Source organism: Asterias amurensis, chromosome 2 (genome assembly GCF_032118995.1).
Source record: "Asterias amurensis chromosome 2, ASM3211899v1".
Taxonomy (NCBI): domain Eukaryota; kingdom Metazoa; phylum Echinodermata; class Asteroidea; order Forcipulatida; family Asteriidae; genus Asterias; species Asterias amurensis.
In genome coordinates, this window is record NC_092649.1 from 5638127 (window position 1) to 5656160 (window position 18034).

At 40.9% G+C, this 18034-nt stretch overlaps 2 protein-coding genes across 2 annotated transcripts; both read left to right on the forward strand.

The window, feature by feature from the left end:
• Window positions 1-4658: 4658 nt before the first annotated feature.
• Window positions 4659-8696, forward strand: LOC139954424 (monocarboxylate transporter 13-like). The gene is made up of 4 exons (XM_071954220.1): window positions 4659-5134; window positions 5325-5468; window positions 6367-7284; window positions 7682-8696. Exons 1-4 carry the CDS (start codon window positions 4831-4833, stop codon window positions 8068-8070), a joined length of 1755 nt encoding a protein of 584 aa, XP_071810321.1. The 5' UTR covers window positions 4659-4830; the 3' UTR covers window positions 8071-8696.
• A 1570-nt stretch (window positions 8697-10266) lies between these two features.
• LOC139934149 (monocarboxylate transporter 9-like) lies at window positions 10267-15471 on the forward strand. Its single transcript, XM_071928445.1, has 4 exons — window positions 10267-10609; window positions 11197-11340; window positions 13320-14438; window positions 15050-15471. Exons 1-4 carry the CDS (start codon window positions 10267-10269, stop codon window positions 15469-15471), a joined length of 2028 nt encoding a protein of 675 aa, XP_071784546.1.
• The last annotated feature ends 2563 nt before the right edge of the window (window positions 15472-18034 follow it).

An 18034-nucleotide genomic window follows, 5' to 3' on the forward strand; every position in this document is an offset into this window, starting at 1 on the left:
AAGAATACCATACAATATAATAACATAATACCATAAATCCCCAAAAAGGGTAATTCAAAACCATCCCATACACAACAAGCTTATAGGATATACCATTACACTACCTTGCAGGTTTACTGAAAAAGGGTCCGTTGGCAGAATACCTGAAAGCTTGACATGGTCCTATGCACATACCTATTCATATAAAATAATAATTATTCACTTGCTTGTTGTTCGGCTTATGCATTATGGAATTTTTTTATATTTTGGAATGACCCTCTGACGTCAGCTTGGTAGGGCGCACGTAAAAAGTTACTCATCCGTTAAGCTACGGGCAATTCTGCTGTTGCGTTGTTGTAATTATATTAGTCATAATTTTCTGTCTTTTTTTTATTAAATTGCAAGGAAACTTATAAACCCTTATAAGGTGCTAAATAATGGGGTCTCAAAATCTGCAATAACCTATATTTCTGAAATGTGTATATACTCAGCGCCTTGAGTACCTTGTTTTGGTAGATACGTACACTATATAAGACTTCGGTATTATTATTATTAGTATTTATTATTATTGTGGACTTAGTTTGTGTGCATCTTTTGCGTGTGGACCCCACAGTAACTTCACTTACATAGGACTAGATCAGTCAGGGAGTTGAACTGGTCTTCATCCCAAAAACGGGTCTTCAAAAAAATGTCCAACATCTGAGGGGACAACCACTAACCCCTGCGTCGCCACAATGTATAATATTTCCTTTCATACCCCCAACAAAATAATAATTATAAGCTAATAATTCCTGGGTACGGGCCTGAACAAATCCTCTTTTCGTCGCCTTCTTTCTGTCATGTTTTTATTTTGTGTTATAATAAAACTTGCCGTTAGTTCAGAAATAAACTGAAAAAGGGTTCATAAAAAAAAACCGAAATTGTTACATCAACGCGTATGATTATAACGTAACACTTTACTTTGAACCTTTCCAATCAGAAAAGTCCAGATTTCCAATGGGGGGGTGGGGGGGGGGGGGGGGGGGTGAGCAAGGGTAGTCAGGGAGCACTGGCCCCTCCCCTTTTAGTCACGCCACATGCAGTTTCGAATATGCATTGTAGTGATATATTATACCACATCCGAGCCAGTGTCCTCAATCGTCACAAAAGTATTTGGGTCAATTTTTTTTTTCCTAATTCCTAATTCCTAATTTTCCTAATTTTTCCTAATTCACAGAAACCTGTTTTATTGTATTTCATGAGAATACCAAAAGCTTTGAAGTTACCATTATTCTCTAGAAAAATTGACATGGTACATATCACATGCCCAGCCATACACACTTTCTCATTGTGCGTGAAAGCCGTATTGAAGATTTTGAAAGGACTTCGACGTCATCGCTGTAGGGCGTCGCATGATGAGGAGGTACTCGTCCGTATCTACGGCCAGTTCTGTGGTTGCATTGTTGTTGATAGTATTCATCATCATTTTGTCTTGCTTATTTACGAGGAAAAACTAAGTGTTGACTTTCGACACATGGTGTTCATCTTTTGCGTGCGGACAAGTATAGCTATTATTTCACAACATATATAGAACTAGACAAGTCAGAAAGTTGAGCTGTGATAGTCATTTGTGTCTGTGTGATGTCAAGCGAGCAATTCCTTTACGGTATACTCTCAAGCGGGTTCAAGCCCACCTGTAATTACGAAATCATCAAGTGCAATTCAGAAAGACCCAAAGACTCTCGATTCTCACGTCCTTGCAATCAGGCATGCTGATGAACTTCAACATTTTAGCCGGCTCTTTTCAGAGCCACCAATCTTTAAAAATAGGTTTTACTCAATGTTTTACCCGCAAGTTTACTATTCATATTAAAAATTACTTATTCTCCACACCATGAAAAGCTTCAAACACCAATCAGTCAAAACGCATTCTTACGCGCATTTTCAGGAGTGCAGTCGCGGAATGTACGCCCCTGTGTTGGTGTGTGTATAAAATCATTGGCAAACTACGTCCAGGTCAAAGACCCGTTCGGTGGAGCTTGGAGAAATATCAGTAAAATACCTTCTTAGTTCGAAAAAATTGTATCAGTCGTTGTGTCAATGATGATAGTTGAATGAACATTGACTCGACAGTGATGATGTTTTTACAGCAAGGTCTCCCGAACCTCCGATTTTCTACTCCACGGCAGTAGAATAAAGCAAGACAGTTCCCTAAGAACAACTCTACCTGGCAAGTAGATACACACATGGTGTTACCGCAAACCAAATATATATAAGAAGTTTTGGTCTTTTCAAATAATAATAATAACTTTCGATTTATATAGCGCCTAATAACTAACACTTAATTCTCTAAGCGCTTTACATTAGTGCCCTGGTCATAGGGCCAATAACATCCCTTTTTAATGTTTCTCAGCTCCCTTGGGAGTATACAACCTGGGCAACAGTTTATATTGCTCCAAAGGCTTTTTCATTCACAATATCAACCTCTACCCTCGCAGGTACCCATTTATTCCCCTGGGTGAAGAGAAGCAATTATAGTAAAGTATCTTGCTCAAGGACACAAGTGTCACGACCGGGATTCGAACCCACACTCCGGTGAAAACGCACCAGAACTTGAATTCGATGCTCTTAACTACTCGGCCATGACACTCTCTAAATGAGACTAAAACTAAAGCAGACTTAAGACACTATTAGTAATTACTCCAAATATTTATTAGCATAAAACCTTACTTGGTAACGAGTAATAGGGAGAGGTTGATGGTATAAAAGAATGTGAGAAACGGCTCCCTCTGAAGTGGAGTAGTTTTCGAAAAAGGAGTCCACGAATTTGATTTCGAGACCTCAGGTTTAGAATTTGAGGTCTCGAAATCAAGCATCTGAAAGCACACCCCTGTCACAACTTCGTGTGACAAGGGTGTTTTTTCTTTCATTATTATCTCGCAACTTCGGTGACCGATTGAGCTCAAATTTTTACAAGTTTGTTCTTTTATGCATGTGTTGAGATACACCAACTGTGACGACTAGTCTTTGACAATTACCGATAGTGTCCACTGCCTTTAAAGTACAATGCTGTTAAAGCGGATAAACATACCCCTTCTGCTGACGATATGAACGATTTGTCTCGAAGGTGTTTTTTACAATTCTTTTTTGAAAAAGCATCATGCTAGAAATCACATGATGCAATAGTCTCATGGTTTACAAAATAGTTGACGTCAGAGATATTGAGTGACGCTTTCAAAAATCATTTTGTGGCGTGGATTTCTTGTCACAGGCAGATTACAGCCATGTCTATGTGATTGTTCAAATACTCGGTGTTCTTGCCTATTGATCGTTTGCTGTAGCCTACTAAGAAGGTGGATCAATATTAATGTGTGTCTAAGTAATCAATTTTACCCAGTCAGTTTCCATTTTCGGTTGATGTGTGTAACTCTCGTAAAATATTTATTTTGTATACTGGCGGCTGCTTGACTTTACCTTAGGTGTTCTTTGTATCTTTGTAATGGAGAGTCATTGGGTATTGTGTAATGCCAGTAATAGAACATGTACATGTACCGTTAGCCTTCTGTTAAGGCATTCGTGTCCTGTGCAGCTTCATAGAGTCGCCATCACAATAGTATTGGCCTGCGTGGTAATTGAGCTGGGTTTTTTTTCTTCAGATACAATACCCATCATGGCGGAAACAATGGTGCAACAAACGGCTTGAAATTCTTCTTATTCTCAAAAAAAAAAAAAAATTAATTATAATACCAATTCCTGATAACAGGCCTGGACAAGCCCCTTTTCACCTATTGTTGTGTAATGTACTTTTGTGGAAAACAGTATTCATTGTCGATGTGTGATATTATGGAAAAACGGATCGAAACGTAAAAATGTTTACTTTACATTTCCAATCCCATGCATGCAAACGTCCAGATTTTGGGGTAGGGGCATGAATTTTTCAATTTGGGACGACCCCCCCCCCAACCCACCACCCCAAAAAGTCCAGATTTCCAATGGGGGGGGGGGGGGGGGGTGAGCAAGGGTAGTCAGGGAGCACTGGCCCCTCCCCTTTTAGTCACGCTACATGCAGTTTCGATAATGCATTGTTACCACATCAGAGCCAGTGTCCTCAATCGTCACAACAGTATTGGGTCAAATTTTGTTTTCCTAATTCAAAGAAACCTGTTTTATTGTATTTTATGAGAATACCAAAAGCTTTGAAGTTACCATTATTCTCTAGAAAAATTGACATGGTACATATCACATGCCCAGCCATACACACTTTCTCATTGTGCGTGTAAGCCGTATTGAAGATTTTGAAAGGCCTTCTGACGTCAGCGCTGTAAGGTGTCGCATGATGAGGAGGTACTCGTCCGTATCTACGGCCAGTTCTGTGGTTGCATTGTTGTTGATAGTATTCATCATCATTTTGTCTTGCTTATTTACGAGGAAAAACTAAGTGTTGACTTTCGACACATGGTGTTCATCTTTTGCGTGCGGACAAGTATAGCTATTATTTCACAACATATATAGGACTAGACAAGTCAGAAAGTTGAGCTGTGATAGTCATTTGTGTCTGTGTGATGTCAAGCGACCAATTCCTTTACGGTAAACTCTCAAGCGGGTTCAAGCCCACCTGAAATTACGAAATCATCAAGTGCAATTCAGAAAGACCCATTCTCTCGATTCTCACGTCCTTGCAATCAGGCATGCTGATGAACTTCAACATTTTTAGCCTCGTTGAAGGTCACTAGCAGCTGGTCCCTTTGTATATAAACACAAGAGTGCTTGAGTATCGTATGTGTTGTTTTAAAATTTTAATTTCGTCACTTGATTGTTGGTTTTGTATTGTGAGCATAGCAAAATACGGACTACTTCAAGCGAGCGGGCACGATGATCCCCGTTTCTGACGATCACCAATCACAGCTGAACGTTGCTCAACAAGATCCAAACCATGGGGCAGCTTCCTCCACTGTAACAATTGAACACCTACCGGCCAATTCAACCCTCCAGCCCCGGACGGATACGGGCTGGGCCTGGGTCGTACTACTCGGTGCCGTCGTGGTGAATTTCGTCGCTTTCGGGGCCTCGGCATCGTTGAGTGTGTATCTAAACGTATGGATGGAGTACTTCGATGTTTCTGCTGTGACAGTTGGATTTGTGCTTTCGTTTCGAACTCTGATAAAAACATTGATGGGTGAGTCTTTGCACTTACTTAATTTAAAACAAAATCATTTTAGTTTTAAGTTATTAAAATATTGAGGGGGTGCTTCATGAGTTACAACTATTCAATTATTGCGCTACATGGACGATTTCATGAAGGGAAGTAGAAAATTATGAAAACACAGTATAATATAGTTAATTTTTTTACTTTTTGTTTACCGCAGGTCCTGTATCAGCCGCAATTTGTACAAAGTTTGGGCCTCGCGTGACTATGATGGTGGGCGGAGTCGCACTGGTGGGAGGGTATGCAATGGCAACTTGCTCACCCACCGTTTGGATCCTGATTCTCAGCAATGGGGTCCTAACAGGTAAGGTTAAGACTAGATATAACATTTGGCTTTACTTTTCAAGATGAGTCAAGAAATGACATTTTTTTTCTGGATCAAAAACTGCCCCAATCCTTTTTTTTAATTTTTTTTTTATAATCCTAAAAACATCTAATAATAAACCACAAGGGAGACTGAGGTGGTAAAAATAGAATGATTTTGAGTTAATAAACAAAGGAACCTTTTACTAGAATTAGATTTGAACCAATGACCTCCGATTATCGTTATGGCACTCTAGCAACTGAACTGTGTATGACACGGCCTGGACTTGGCTCAAGGACAGTTTTCCTATGGGCACGGCAAAGTACGGAGTTGGAGGCCTTCGTAGGGACCGTTGGTGGGGCAATCAGAGTTTCGTTCCCCATGAGCAGGCACGGAAGACACGGTCCGTTAACAAAGCCGTTTGTTGGAGGGCCCCAAATTTTGTCAATAATATAGGGAGGCTGCCATACGGCTAGATATAATTCAGCTTGTAGAATGCCGTTGTCGTGGGAATCTCATGAGGATTCAAAAGAGGGCGCCATCGGAACAAATTTGAGATCCTACAGCTACGGCTAGGGCGCGCGCGTCTGACATTCTTCAACACTGACAGACGCGCTGATCTAGCCGTAGCTGTAGCCAAATTCGCCAATTCGGACACGGCCTAAGATTTGATCACAGTTCGTTGTATTCGCTGGGGTGGGGGGGGGGGGGGGGGCAGAATCTCCTGCGCAACACCGGCACGTTGAGGTCGTTGGTTCAATACATTCGATTTGTCATTGTTCAATCAACAATTTGTTTTAGTTTTCTCAACCTCCGTGAAAAAAATTTACATATATTTATATAGAAACCGCCGTAAATGCAAAAATTATTAATGTTTATCAAATATTTATTTTTGTAGCATTTGGATCAAGTCTATCACGAGTGGCATCCTTCCAAGCCCTTAGTGTTTACTTCAAGAAAAGGTTCACATTCGCCGTTGGATTGGCATCGGTCGGTCTTGGCGTCAAGCAGCTGGTCTGTCCCCCTCTGTACACCTACCTGATTGACCTGTACGGCTGGCAAGGTTCCATGCTCTTGATAGCTGGAGTAAGTTTCCATGTTGTAGCAGCCGGAGCCCTCTTGCGGCCAATAACTTTAAGAAAGACAACCCTTGGTCTAGAAGAGGTTACCGACGACTCTTGCAACACTTCTGCTACAACGGAAGCTGATGTCTCTCCCGGACTGGACTCGCAGTTTGCAAATTCTAGCAGTAATATAGAGGACACTGGCGGTGACTCAGACACCAAACCGTCGTCTGTTGGCTATGTCAAACGCCACTACTTCGCCCTCAAACACTTCATGTTGGAAACGTATGGCATCAGACGTCTTGCCCACAATAGTGCATTCGTCATCCTGATGGTCGTATCCGTCTGCCACGGCTTCGGCAAACTGGGCTTGGTGTACTCCGTAGTCCGTGCTGAATCAGTCGGCATCGAACCCAACCTTGCGGCGCTGATCCTCTCCTTGATGGGTGGTGGTAGTACCATAGCTGTCGCCGCCCACGGCTGGTTCGTTGATAAGAAGTACATCACAGCGGAGTTGGCCTACTCCATAGGTGCGTTACTCTACGGTGTGCTTGCTGCCCTCACTCCGGCTTTTGTGACTTTCGTTCCGTTGGCGATCATCGCAGTTCCGATGGGAATGGTGACCGGAATGACCGGCTCACTCATCACCGTCATTGTCTGCTCTCACGTGAAGAAAACGGACACAGCCGGAGCGTTCGGAGCACATCTATTTTTCTGGGGTATCGGCGAAATCGCTGGAGTCTTTGTGGCTGGTAAGACTCGTAAAAATAATTTGTGAACGTTCAAATAGTGAAAGATATAACAATTTCAAAAGAACAACTATTTCTAGAATTGTTTGATTTACTTAAACACAATATTAAGTGATTTATTGTCTCCTGCCTGAAGATATTCCAAGTTAAAGTCAGGACAGTATATGAACAGAGAAATCATCAGTTCTTTCAGAATATTTCCGCACTTTTTTTGTTTAGAAATAACAACCCTGTATTACAATAAGTAAAAAAAAACTCCTGAGCACACCAAGGTAAAACACTCAAATAAACAATAGTGATGTTTTAATAATTGAAAGGGCCGGTCACACAAACAGACAAGCATGATGGTGTGGGTATTTGTATTTATTCATTTTTTTTTTCATTTACTTTCTCTATAAAGGTTTCATGTACGACAGCCTAGGGAGCTATGATTTTGCTTTCTTCATCGGTGGGGGCGCTTTGCTAATCGCGTCCATGCTGACCTTTGTCATGCACGTCACACAGAGGAGTAAGCAGAGACGCCAAGAGATCGCCACTGTCGAGAGCTGCGCAAAGGCTACTGTCGAGATCTGCGCAGAGGCTACTGTCGAGAACTGCGCAAAGGCTACTGTCGAGAACTGCGCAGAGGCTACTGTCGAGAACTGCGCAGAGGCTACTGTCGAGAACTACGCAGAGCCGAGTGATTTTCCAACCAACGTGTGCGGTGCGCAAAGTGAAGAGAGAGGTATTTCCAATCCTGCTTACGTTCTGACCAGTGATGACGAGTCCAGCGAATATAGTGTAACGTGAAAGAAAAATCAATGGTTCAACAAAGCTGACTTGATTGGTTGTCATTGATGACGCAATGACAACCGGTCGTGGCGTCACTCTACTTGGACGGCCACGTGCGCTATTGAGTGCCGCAGGGCTTGGTGTTGGGTCCTCGCTGCATTTAGGGATTCCATACTTCTTAATAACTTTGCCTGTCTTTAAGGAGATGGCACATAAACAAGAAAGGTCTGACACTGTGACGTTGATCAATGGCCACTCTTTGCCACAGAACTAACGCACACACTATTGACAGTCGTTGACGGTGAATTTGATAATGGCTTAACGTGATTACCCAGATTCAGGAATCGAGATGGTGCAATACATCATTCGATGAATTTGATTATCGTCTGGTTCAAGTCTAACTTTTACAAAGTTTTTTGTTTGAAGATGAATGGTTTTATTTTAATACAGCTTAGGGGAAAAGACTAGTTTCAAACTGAAAACACATCATTTATTATTGGTATTCATACCATACACAAAGAAGTCCATCTGGATTGTTATTCAAAGTCCAGAAAATTGTATTTTTCAGACCTCCAAAGCATCTTCTTGTTTCAATCGCAGCCACCGAATTTGACACGTTTATAGGAAAAACGTGAAAAATAATCACTGACAAAATCGTTTCTCATAATGTTTTCTCGAATAAAAAAAATAATCAGAATTACACTTTGTTCCGGACTGTGTTTATTTGAAAAACTGTTAAAACGTGTATTAAATGCTATTTACACGATAGCAATTTAACTTGGGACCCTTGCTTAATTTTAGCATGGTTGTAAAATGTATCCATATTTGACAATATTTTAAAGAGATCTTTCACACGAGGTATCTTTTCAAAATTTAGCATCCATGCTACAATCTTGCAAATGACCCTTGAAAAATTGTTTTCGTGTGAAAGGGGCTTTGTATGACAAGAGATCCTATAAACTAAACCACTTATCTCACGTCATAACAGAAGTTTGTTCAAAGGACCTGAAACTGCATAAAGTGTATGAATGGCGATGTGGTATATAGCGAATCATTTGAATTATCAAACTTCAACCCAACAATTTTAGATGGAGACTTGGGTCGAGGGTGATTTCGATTATTACCCTAATAATTTTGAACAATATGTTTATTAATTTTAAATTCCTTAAAACAATGCAAGCGCTCATATTTTGAAATAGTTTGTGTCGGTTTGAGGTCGGCCTACTGAAAACAAATCTAGAATAATTTGGAAATAAAGAACTGACAACATGACATGGAATTTGACGAACAGTTATTGTTTTCCCTGTTATTATATAAACATAATCTCTCGAATTCTAGTTCTAGCCAAAACGTCTGACGTCAAACTTACGGATAAAGACTGGTGACCAGTCTAATAATAGTCTAGCCATCAAATAACATAATCTCAAACTGGTATCGACTTAAAACAGTTTCATGGCAATGCTCCAGTCATAAAGACGAGCCTTGCATGGTATTAATCAGGTGACATTGCTTGCTTAGAGGCACTGGACACTATTGGTAACTAATCAAAAAAATTGTTAGCAATAGCGTTCTTGGTAGAGCTATTGGAGAGCTGTAGGAGAGAATTGGATAGCTATTGATAATATAAGACATTGTGAGAACGGGCCACCTTTGAAGTAACGTTTTTTGAGAAAGGGGTAATTTCTCACTCAAATATTGAAAGACATCAGCTGAAGCCTTTTGTGATGCATCTAAAAGCACACAAATTAATGCAGCAAGGGTGTTTTTCCTTTCATTATTCTTTTGACCATTTCAGCCCAAATTTTCAGATTTTGGTATTTTATGCATAATAGATTGGGAAACATCAAGTGAGAACACTGGTCTTTGATAATATTACCGAACGTGTCCGGTTGCTTAACTGTCCTCTAAAATGTCACATTAGTACTTAACTTTATAATAATCTCACTCATTGGGAGACCTCGGTTTACATGGAAGAGACAACAGATCCCGAATGTCACGCAACTATAGTATTACGTAACAGACTACATTGTTATCATCAAATAAATATAGGAAAAATCAACAATGCAATGATGGGGCAATTTACATCAGTATTTACATATGTTGCAATACATGTCAAATGTTTCAATCAATGTGAAGCGCTGAAAAGTGGACGCTTTGTTAAAACACTAATAATTCCGAGGGGCTTTGTCTGTCCATGTCTGTCAAATTATTATAATGGACTCGAAGTTAGAAGATCGTGTACTTTCGGGGGTTGACAAGCTCGACGAACAACCGTTGAAGACAGTTCATACAGATGCAAACCACAACTCCAATGATGGTCCGCTTAGGGGAGCGGAGCTGTCGGAAAACCCACCGAGGCAGACACTCTCAGAGCCCCGTATGGACTCGGGCTGGTCGTGGTTCGTCTTGGTTGGTGCATTCATTGTGTATTTCACAGCACTTGGTTCTGTGTCGTCACTGAGTGTGTATTTGACGGTATGGATGGACTCGTTTGAGGCCAGTGCCACTACGGTGGGTTTAGTGTTGTCAATTCACTCCCTCATGCGGGGAATGTTTGGTAAGTCTTTTTCTTTGTGTTTTACGACCTGACGCATTTTTTTTTTTTTGTAGAACAGAATTGACATTCTCAATAATTTTCCTGATTTTTGTTTTAAAGGCAGTGGACACTATTGGTAATTACTCAAAATAATTTTTGTCATAAAACATTATTTGATTACGAGTAATGGGGAGACGTTGATAGTATAAACCATTGTGAGAAATGGCTCCCTCTGATATGACGTAGTTTTCGAGAAAGAAGTAATTTTCCACGAATTTGATTTCGAGGCCTCAAGTTTAGAATTTGAGGTATCGAAATCAAGCATCAGAAAGCACACAACCTCGTGTGACAAGGGTAATTTTTTCATAATGTTGAGATACACCAAGTGAGAAGACTGGTCTTTGACAATTACCAATTTTTAATCGATTTTGAACAGAAAAAAAAAATAAGAAACAAAAACGGCACATTGAAAAGAACTACGACAGTGAAAATGTTCATGTACAGAAAAACAAACTGCCACCCGGACGTATATACATCACGCTGAACATTTGGCGGCCATGTTGAAACACTTAATTTACAAAATTGTATTTTTTATTCTGAAACTGCAGGTCCCATATGTGGAATGTTTTGCACCAAGTTTGGACCCCGTATCGTCATGGTTGCAGGTGGATTAATACTCACTGGGGGTTTCATAATGGCTGCCTTGTCCCCTACAGTAGAAATGCTCATTTTAAGCAATGGATTCGTTACAGGTTAGTACTTCTACATGTTCTGTTACTCTTAGTTTGATTTTCTTTCTTTTTGTCTCTTTTTTTTCTGTGTCTTTTGATGAAAGCCTCATCGCTTCGTACGTCCGATTTATTTTTATTTTTATGTATTCATTTATTTATGATTAAGTATACATTTTTGTCAAGTTTAATAAAATAATATATAACAAAATGTTAATTCTCATGAGAGTTACTATAAATATATAAATATGAATAGTAAACTTGCGGGTACAACCATGAGTAAAATCTCTTTTGAAGGAGTGGTGGCTCTGAAAAGAGCCGGTTTGGTCTCGACGTTTCGAGCAGTACACTCTGTAGTCTTGGTGCAAGACGTTTCTCGTTTCCTTTTCACGCACACCGCGGCCAATTCACCGACAGCGCGCGCGCCTACTCACCTGACTTAAGTTTACTCACCGCCCCGGGTGGACTATAAGTCAGGTGAGTCGGTGCGCGCGCTGTCGGTGAATTGGCCGCGGTGTGCGTGAAAAGAAAACGAGAAACGTCTTGCACCAAGACTATACACTCTGCTGATGCGTGGCCGATGTAAGGGATGGTGACTGTTGCATTGAATTTTGGTGGTCTGTCTTCATCAGGCGGGAGGCTTTGTTTGGGCTCATGTTTAAGTTTTCAAGAGACTGCTCCTTATAACGCATGAAGTTATTGCTATCGTGTCAGAATTACACATTAGCGTAGCGTTGTCCAAGGCTCTTAAGGCAAGCACATGCCCGCTCTGATCTCACAAACTGCATATTAGATACTATACCGCACGGTACAAAACAGTACTTGATACCGTGGGGTCGAACCATGTTTTTTCGAGGTTTCAAACTCGTACAACGAGGCCGAATCAGACTTCGTTTGTACGAAGTTCAAAAACCTCGAAAAAACAAGCTTCTACCCCACGGTGTCAAGTATTGCGAAGTACCGTGCAGTATAGTTTTTATGCAGTTCGTGAATTCAGAGCGGGCCGGTGCTTGCCTAATAATAACCTTAGCCAAGGCTAACATTGGCGTTGTATATCGGCACAGAGCAGGCGTAAAGGACCGAGTCAACTCGAAATCTTGTCTATTCATTATTCAATAGTACAGATCCCTTGCATTGGCCCGCCATCTTTGATGTAACTTCAACGCATGAAACGCTATCATTGGCAACGAGTCGTGGCGTACACGCGTACACCCTTTTTAAATTATTTTATATCAAATATGGCGATCAATGACGTTACGAGCAATCCATCTAACATTCACTCACACTGCGTATACGCATCCAACAAATTTCAACATAAATTTTCTCACTGCGCATGGAATCTTGACTCCCAAAATTTACTAATTATTGTGATGATGACGTTGCAAGCTAATTTGTTAAGTTCGAGTGTGCATTAGTTACGCAGATGTCAAATCAGAGGAGCGCCCTCACCCAGACGTCAAAAAGCGGCCGTTCATTGGCCAAACCTGTGCACCGTGCATACGCTAATCTGAGCGTAAGAGCAACTATAAATTTAAATATTAATAGTAAACTTGCGGATTGAACCATGGGTAAAAAACTCTTTTGAAGGAGTGGTGGCTCTGAAAAGAGCCGGTTTGGTCTCGACGTTTCGAACTGTCGAACAGTATACTCTGCTCGTCTTCATCCCAACAATAATTTGCATATTAATTTACTTTTTCTCCTGAAGACGAGCAGAGTATACTGTTCGAAACGTCGAGACCAAACTGGCTCTTTTTAGAGCCACCACTCCTTCAAAATAGTTTTTTTTTTACCCATGGTTGTACCGGCAAGTTTACTATTATTAATTATATTTATAGTTGCTCTTATTTTCCCCACCATGCAAAGCTTCAAACACTATTAATCTGAGCGTTTTGATTGTTCGTCATCGTTTAACCTCTAAGATGACGGCTGGATGACGTCAATGCATAGGTATATAGTTTGAAGTTGGATCCTAACAATAATTTGCATATTGTTTTACTTTTCAGCATTGGGGGCGAGTTTGTCGTTATCCGCAGTTTTTCAAGCTATGGGGATGTACTTCAAGACGAGATTCACCTTTGCTGTTGGTGTAGCGACATCGGGTATCAGCTTAGGCCAGTTGGCGTTCGCCCCTCTGTACACCTTCCTTATTGACCTGTATGGCTGGCGAGGATCCATGCTTATCGTAGCGGCGATGGGGTTTCACATTGTAGCGGCAGGAGCTCTTATGCGACCCAATGTGGCGAAGACAACTCGACCTCAGGTACCGAGGTCAGCTCGACCTAAACACGACCTGCAATCTAAGAATAGTTATCATGAGATGGAAACTGGAATCACTTCGGAAACAGCTGGCAGCATGAATGGGGATATCAATCAACGGAATGGAGTCAAATCAAGTTTGACCTTGAGGTCAACTGGAGAAGGTCATGGACACGACAACCACAACTATACAACATTGAGCAATGGCGAGGTTACAGACAAATATGCCGGTTCCGCAGAAAACAAAGCTGGGCGCCCTTCTGTGAGTGATGGCCCATCCATCGCGGTCAATTATGACAAAGCCGATCAAACGCCCATTCGCGAATCGACCAGACAGTCCTCTTTTTATGAACGTCTTCTGGAATACCTCTTCGGATTTAAATATTTCTTGTTGGAGACGTATGGCCTGAGACGTCTTGCCCACAACACGCAGTTCATCATCCTAATGATCGGAGCAGTGTGCCATGGCTTCGGGAAGCTTGGTGTAGTCTACACCGTAGCTCGGGCAGAGACGATCGGTATCGAGCCAGAGCTAGCTTCGCTACTTCTCTCGACGATAGGAGCTGGAAGCACCTTCGCTAGAGTCACACACGGATGGTTCATTGATAAGAAATACATCACAGCGGAGATGACCTACGCTTGGTCCATGCTTCTCTTCAGCGTAACGAACGTACTTACGCCGTGGTTAGTGACATTCTTACCGTTGGTTATCTCGTCAGTGTTTATGGGGATGGCGGCCGGGTTAACTGCGTCCGTGTTGATAGTTGCAGTGCGTTCCTTCGTGGAACCATCCGATGCGTCTGGCGCTTATGGAACGCAGTTATTTTTCTGGGGCCTTGGGGACATCATCGGAGTGCTGGTAACAGGTGAATTTAGTTTTACGTTCTAATAACCTTGTTGACACTGTTAGTTGTCATTCGCAACCATCGCTGGGTTGTTTAGTTTGGAAATAGTGTACGGAACTGTGGAAATGCATGTTAAACAAATACCGACAACTAATACGTCCACATGGAGGCAAGGGGGGGGGGGAATTGTCGTCCATTTTGTTTTTAATTATGAAAAAACTACGGTTGATCAATTAAATCCATTTCCCCCCACAATTAAACAAGAGTATAATATTAACTATCAATATAAACCACAAGGGTAACTGATTGGGTAAATTTTGAAACGATTTTGGGGGTTGAACAAAGAATTGACTAGAGTGGGATTCGAACCAACGACCTCCGGATTAACGTGCCGGCGCTCTACCAACTGAGCTATCTAGCCCTATATTGGCGGTGTTCCTATTTTGTCAATATCTTTGTTCGGGGGTGCCAGTCAGAAGCCATACAACCGTTAACTGCCGTGTAGCCATGGATCACACCTTATAATATTAATTGTTAACAAAAAAACGTTACAAAAAATGCTGTCATGCACTTAGGCATCTTGTGGTGCTCATCTATTAATTTCTCATGTTTCATTTTATTTATGTTTACAGGTGTTGTTTATGACAACCTTCTTAGTTATGATGTCGCATACTTCATCGGTGGGGGCGTCCTCTTTGTCGGATCTATGCTGACTTTTGGTGTTTCCATCAGCCGCCGACGAAACAAACCTTGCAAACTACTCGACGCGGAAGCTACCATCGAGCCGCCTGAAGAGACTGAAATACAGGCTGTTTATTCTGGACCAAGCCGGTTAGAATTGGGCGGCGCAGAGCAATTTGACGAAGACGCTGGATGTGTCAATCCAGCGTACGCCGTAACCGATGGTGAGGACATTTCAGTTAGTGACGTAGCCGTGAAAACTGGACTTTTGATGCAATCAAGTGAGGACGAGTTGGGACATAATACAGAAGGAATAGAGAACCCCATGACCATCACACAAGCTTCTGCAGACAAACCGATGGATAGGACTTAACTGCAATATACTTTTAAAGTATCGTGTGTATTTATACGTTGGCACCCGTTAAAGTGCGTGGTTGTGTTTCCTTAACGCGTTAAAAGCAAATGTAAGTACATGTAATACTCACAGCTAACATTTAATGTATTTGTCACTTTATCTCCGGAAAAAACACCGTTATGTCACTTATATATTAGGAGAATTGTTATCTCTTCGTAAAATTTTTTAAAACAAAAGTCTGGTGTGTACACATAACGAACTTTACGATTCAAGAATTTCTTACATTATGAAGTAATTTCGACAAACAATAGATAGTCATCCAACACATGGGGTTAATCTGTAGCACATAGACGATGACTACAAGTACATCTGCCAAACATCAACTTGTATCACGCTCGGCAAGTTATGGCCTAGTGGTTTGATCAGCAGAAGTGGGTTCGAGTCCCGGTCGTAAATAAAACCCACCACGTTAAAGAAAGATTTACGTCACTGTTGGTTTATCCAATGAAATCACTGGTTCCGTAAAACAAATACGTGTCTTTATCCTTGCGAATAAAAACAAAAGTCCAACTTCTCTGTCGCTCGAATGGGTGACTTTTGGTGACACTTGGTGGCAGCAGACTTACCGTGTTATAGGGTAATCCTAAACATTTTTTTTTTTATACTAGGCTAAGTATCTCCACACAATAAAACCTTTTCACAACATGTCAGGCTATCTGCCTTTACTGTGGTATGTGACAGTTTTAAGTGGATACCACAGCAGTGCATTGAATGGATGGGGGTGTACACAGACACATTTACCCAAACTAAAATAGTATTGATTATGTCCACCATAATTAAAATTATTTCACAATGGCTTATAGACCTTATGCATATGACGTCATTTCAGTAGGGCGCCCTCACCTAGAGGTCAAAAGGAGGTTGTTCATTGGCCAATACCGCGCGTACAAATCTGTGCGTCTCAATTGTTTCGTCACCGTTTTTCCTCTAAGATGGCGGCTGGATGACGTCAATGCATAAGATCTATAGGCTTATATGTGGGTATTCTTTGTTCATTCAACTGACAATCATGTAGGCCTAATCTCGAATTATCAAGTGACCTCGCGGCTTTGATGTATCATTGAAGAGTTTAATAGCCGAGTTGATGGTCATGTAAGCCAATGGTATAATAGACTTGGTTCAAGTCAAGTTCTCGTGCGAGAGGTCCCTAAAGCATAATTATTGTGCCAACTAGCAAACACAGAGGTTGGGAGACGGCTGCAGCGCAACCGTTTTCTTGCGTCAGGCGATGGGACTAAAAAATAAAAGGATTATCACTGGATTGGGACTTGAGTAATGTCTAAAAAGGGTACAACGGGCAAATGTACGATAAAGCTTTGTCGTTGTGGTCGTGACAGTAAAGTCAATATTATTTTTAACAATTATGTATAACTATAATTATTAGGTTACTGCACAGGGCAGATGTTTAATGTCCAGTCTGACAGCTTGCTGCTGATTATTTCTCTATGTTAAAATGTAGTTCACAATCAAACAATTTGTCTTTGTGAAACATTCAATATTAAGTGAACTATTATCAAATCAATTTGTTTCTAAAAACACAGGAGAGTGGGGACGCAATGGCTTGGTTTCGGTCTTACATCCAAAATAAAGAATAATGTGTTAATGAAAAATCATTTGATTTAGGCAAAATTTTACAGGCTTTGAACTCCATTTATGGTTATTCGGTTGTGCCTTATTTCTTGATATGTGAGAGTCATTGAGACTTGGTGTTAGTGTCTATACTAAGTGTTTTCAGGGTCAATGAACCCAATAGGATACACTCATTTGGTTAAGGCGGCAATTTTGAAGTGCTAAATGGTCGCAAATCAAAAGCATTTTTGTCCGTTTGTCGGTCTACGAGCCTCACAGAAACTTGGTGTTTGTGTCTATACCCATGTTTTCAGGATAAAATATTTGAACCTAATAAAATTATTATAAAACAAAATTTGATCATTTGGTTTAGAGAGCCACATTGAATTTTCAAATGACTGCAAATCAAATGTGCTTGTTTAACAATGCTTGGTCTTTTAAAGACGCATTATACGGACAAGTTTTACGGGTTAACAATTCTAATAAAAACATATACATCCGAGCTAACCATGGCCGATCAGAGGTGACAAGCCCTGGCTTGGTCTGAGCCAATTGATGATACCATCTGGGCTAGATCTGACCAAACCGGTTCAGATGCTAACACAATGTCATGTTATAATTTGTTTTATGACATTTTAATAAATTAATCTTGTCAATATGTAGAGCTTGTCAATGTTGAGACTTCCCCTGAACATTGTTTCCAAATGAAATGAGATCCGAACCTAACAAAGAGGCATCACTGGCCACGACCAATATGCCAAACAGGGGAAATAATTAACGAGAAACTGTTGACAATCACCATAGTAACACAAGTTGACAACATCGACAAGTACATAGCAGAAATTAATGAGGAGATAACTGGGTTAGATCTTCTCTTACCATTCGATGTTCCTAAGATCTTGTCCTATCCTTTGTAGAAACTAAACATCGTCAGAAAAACCAATACCACACA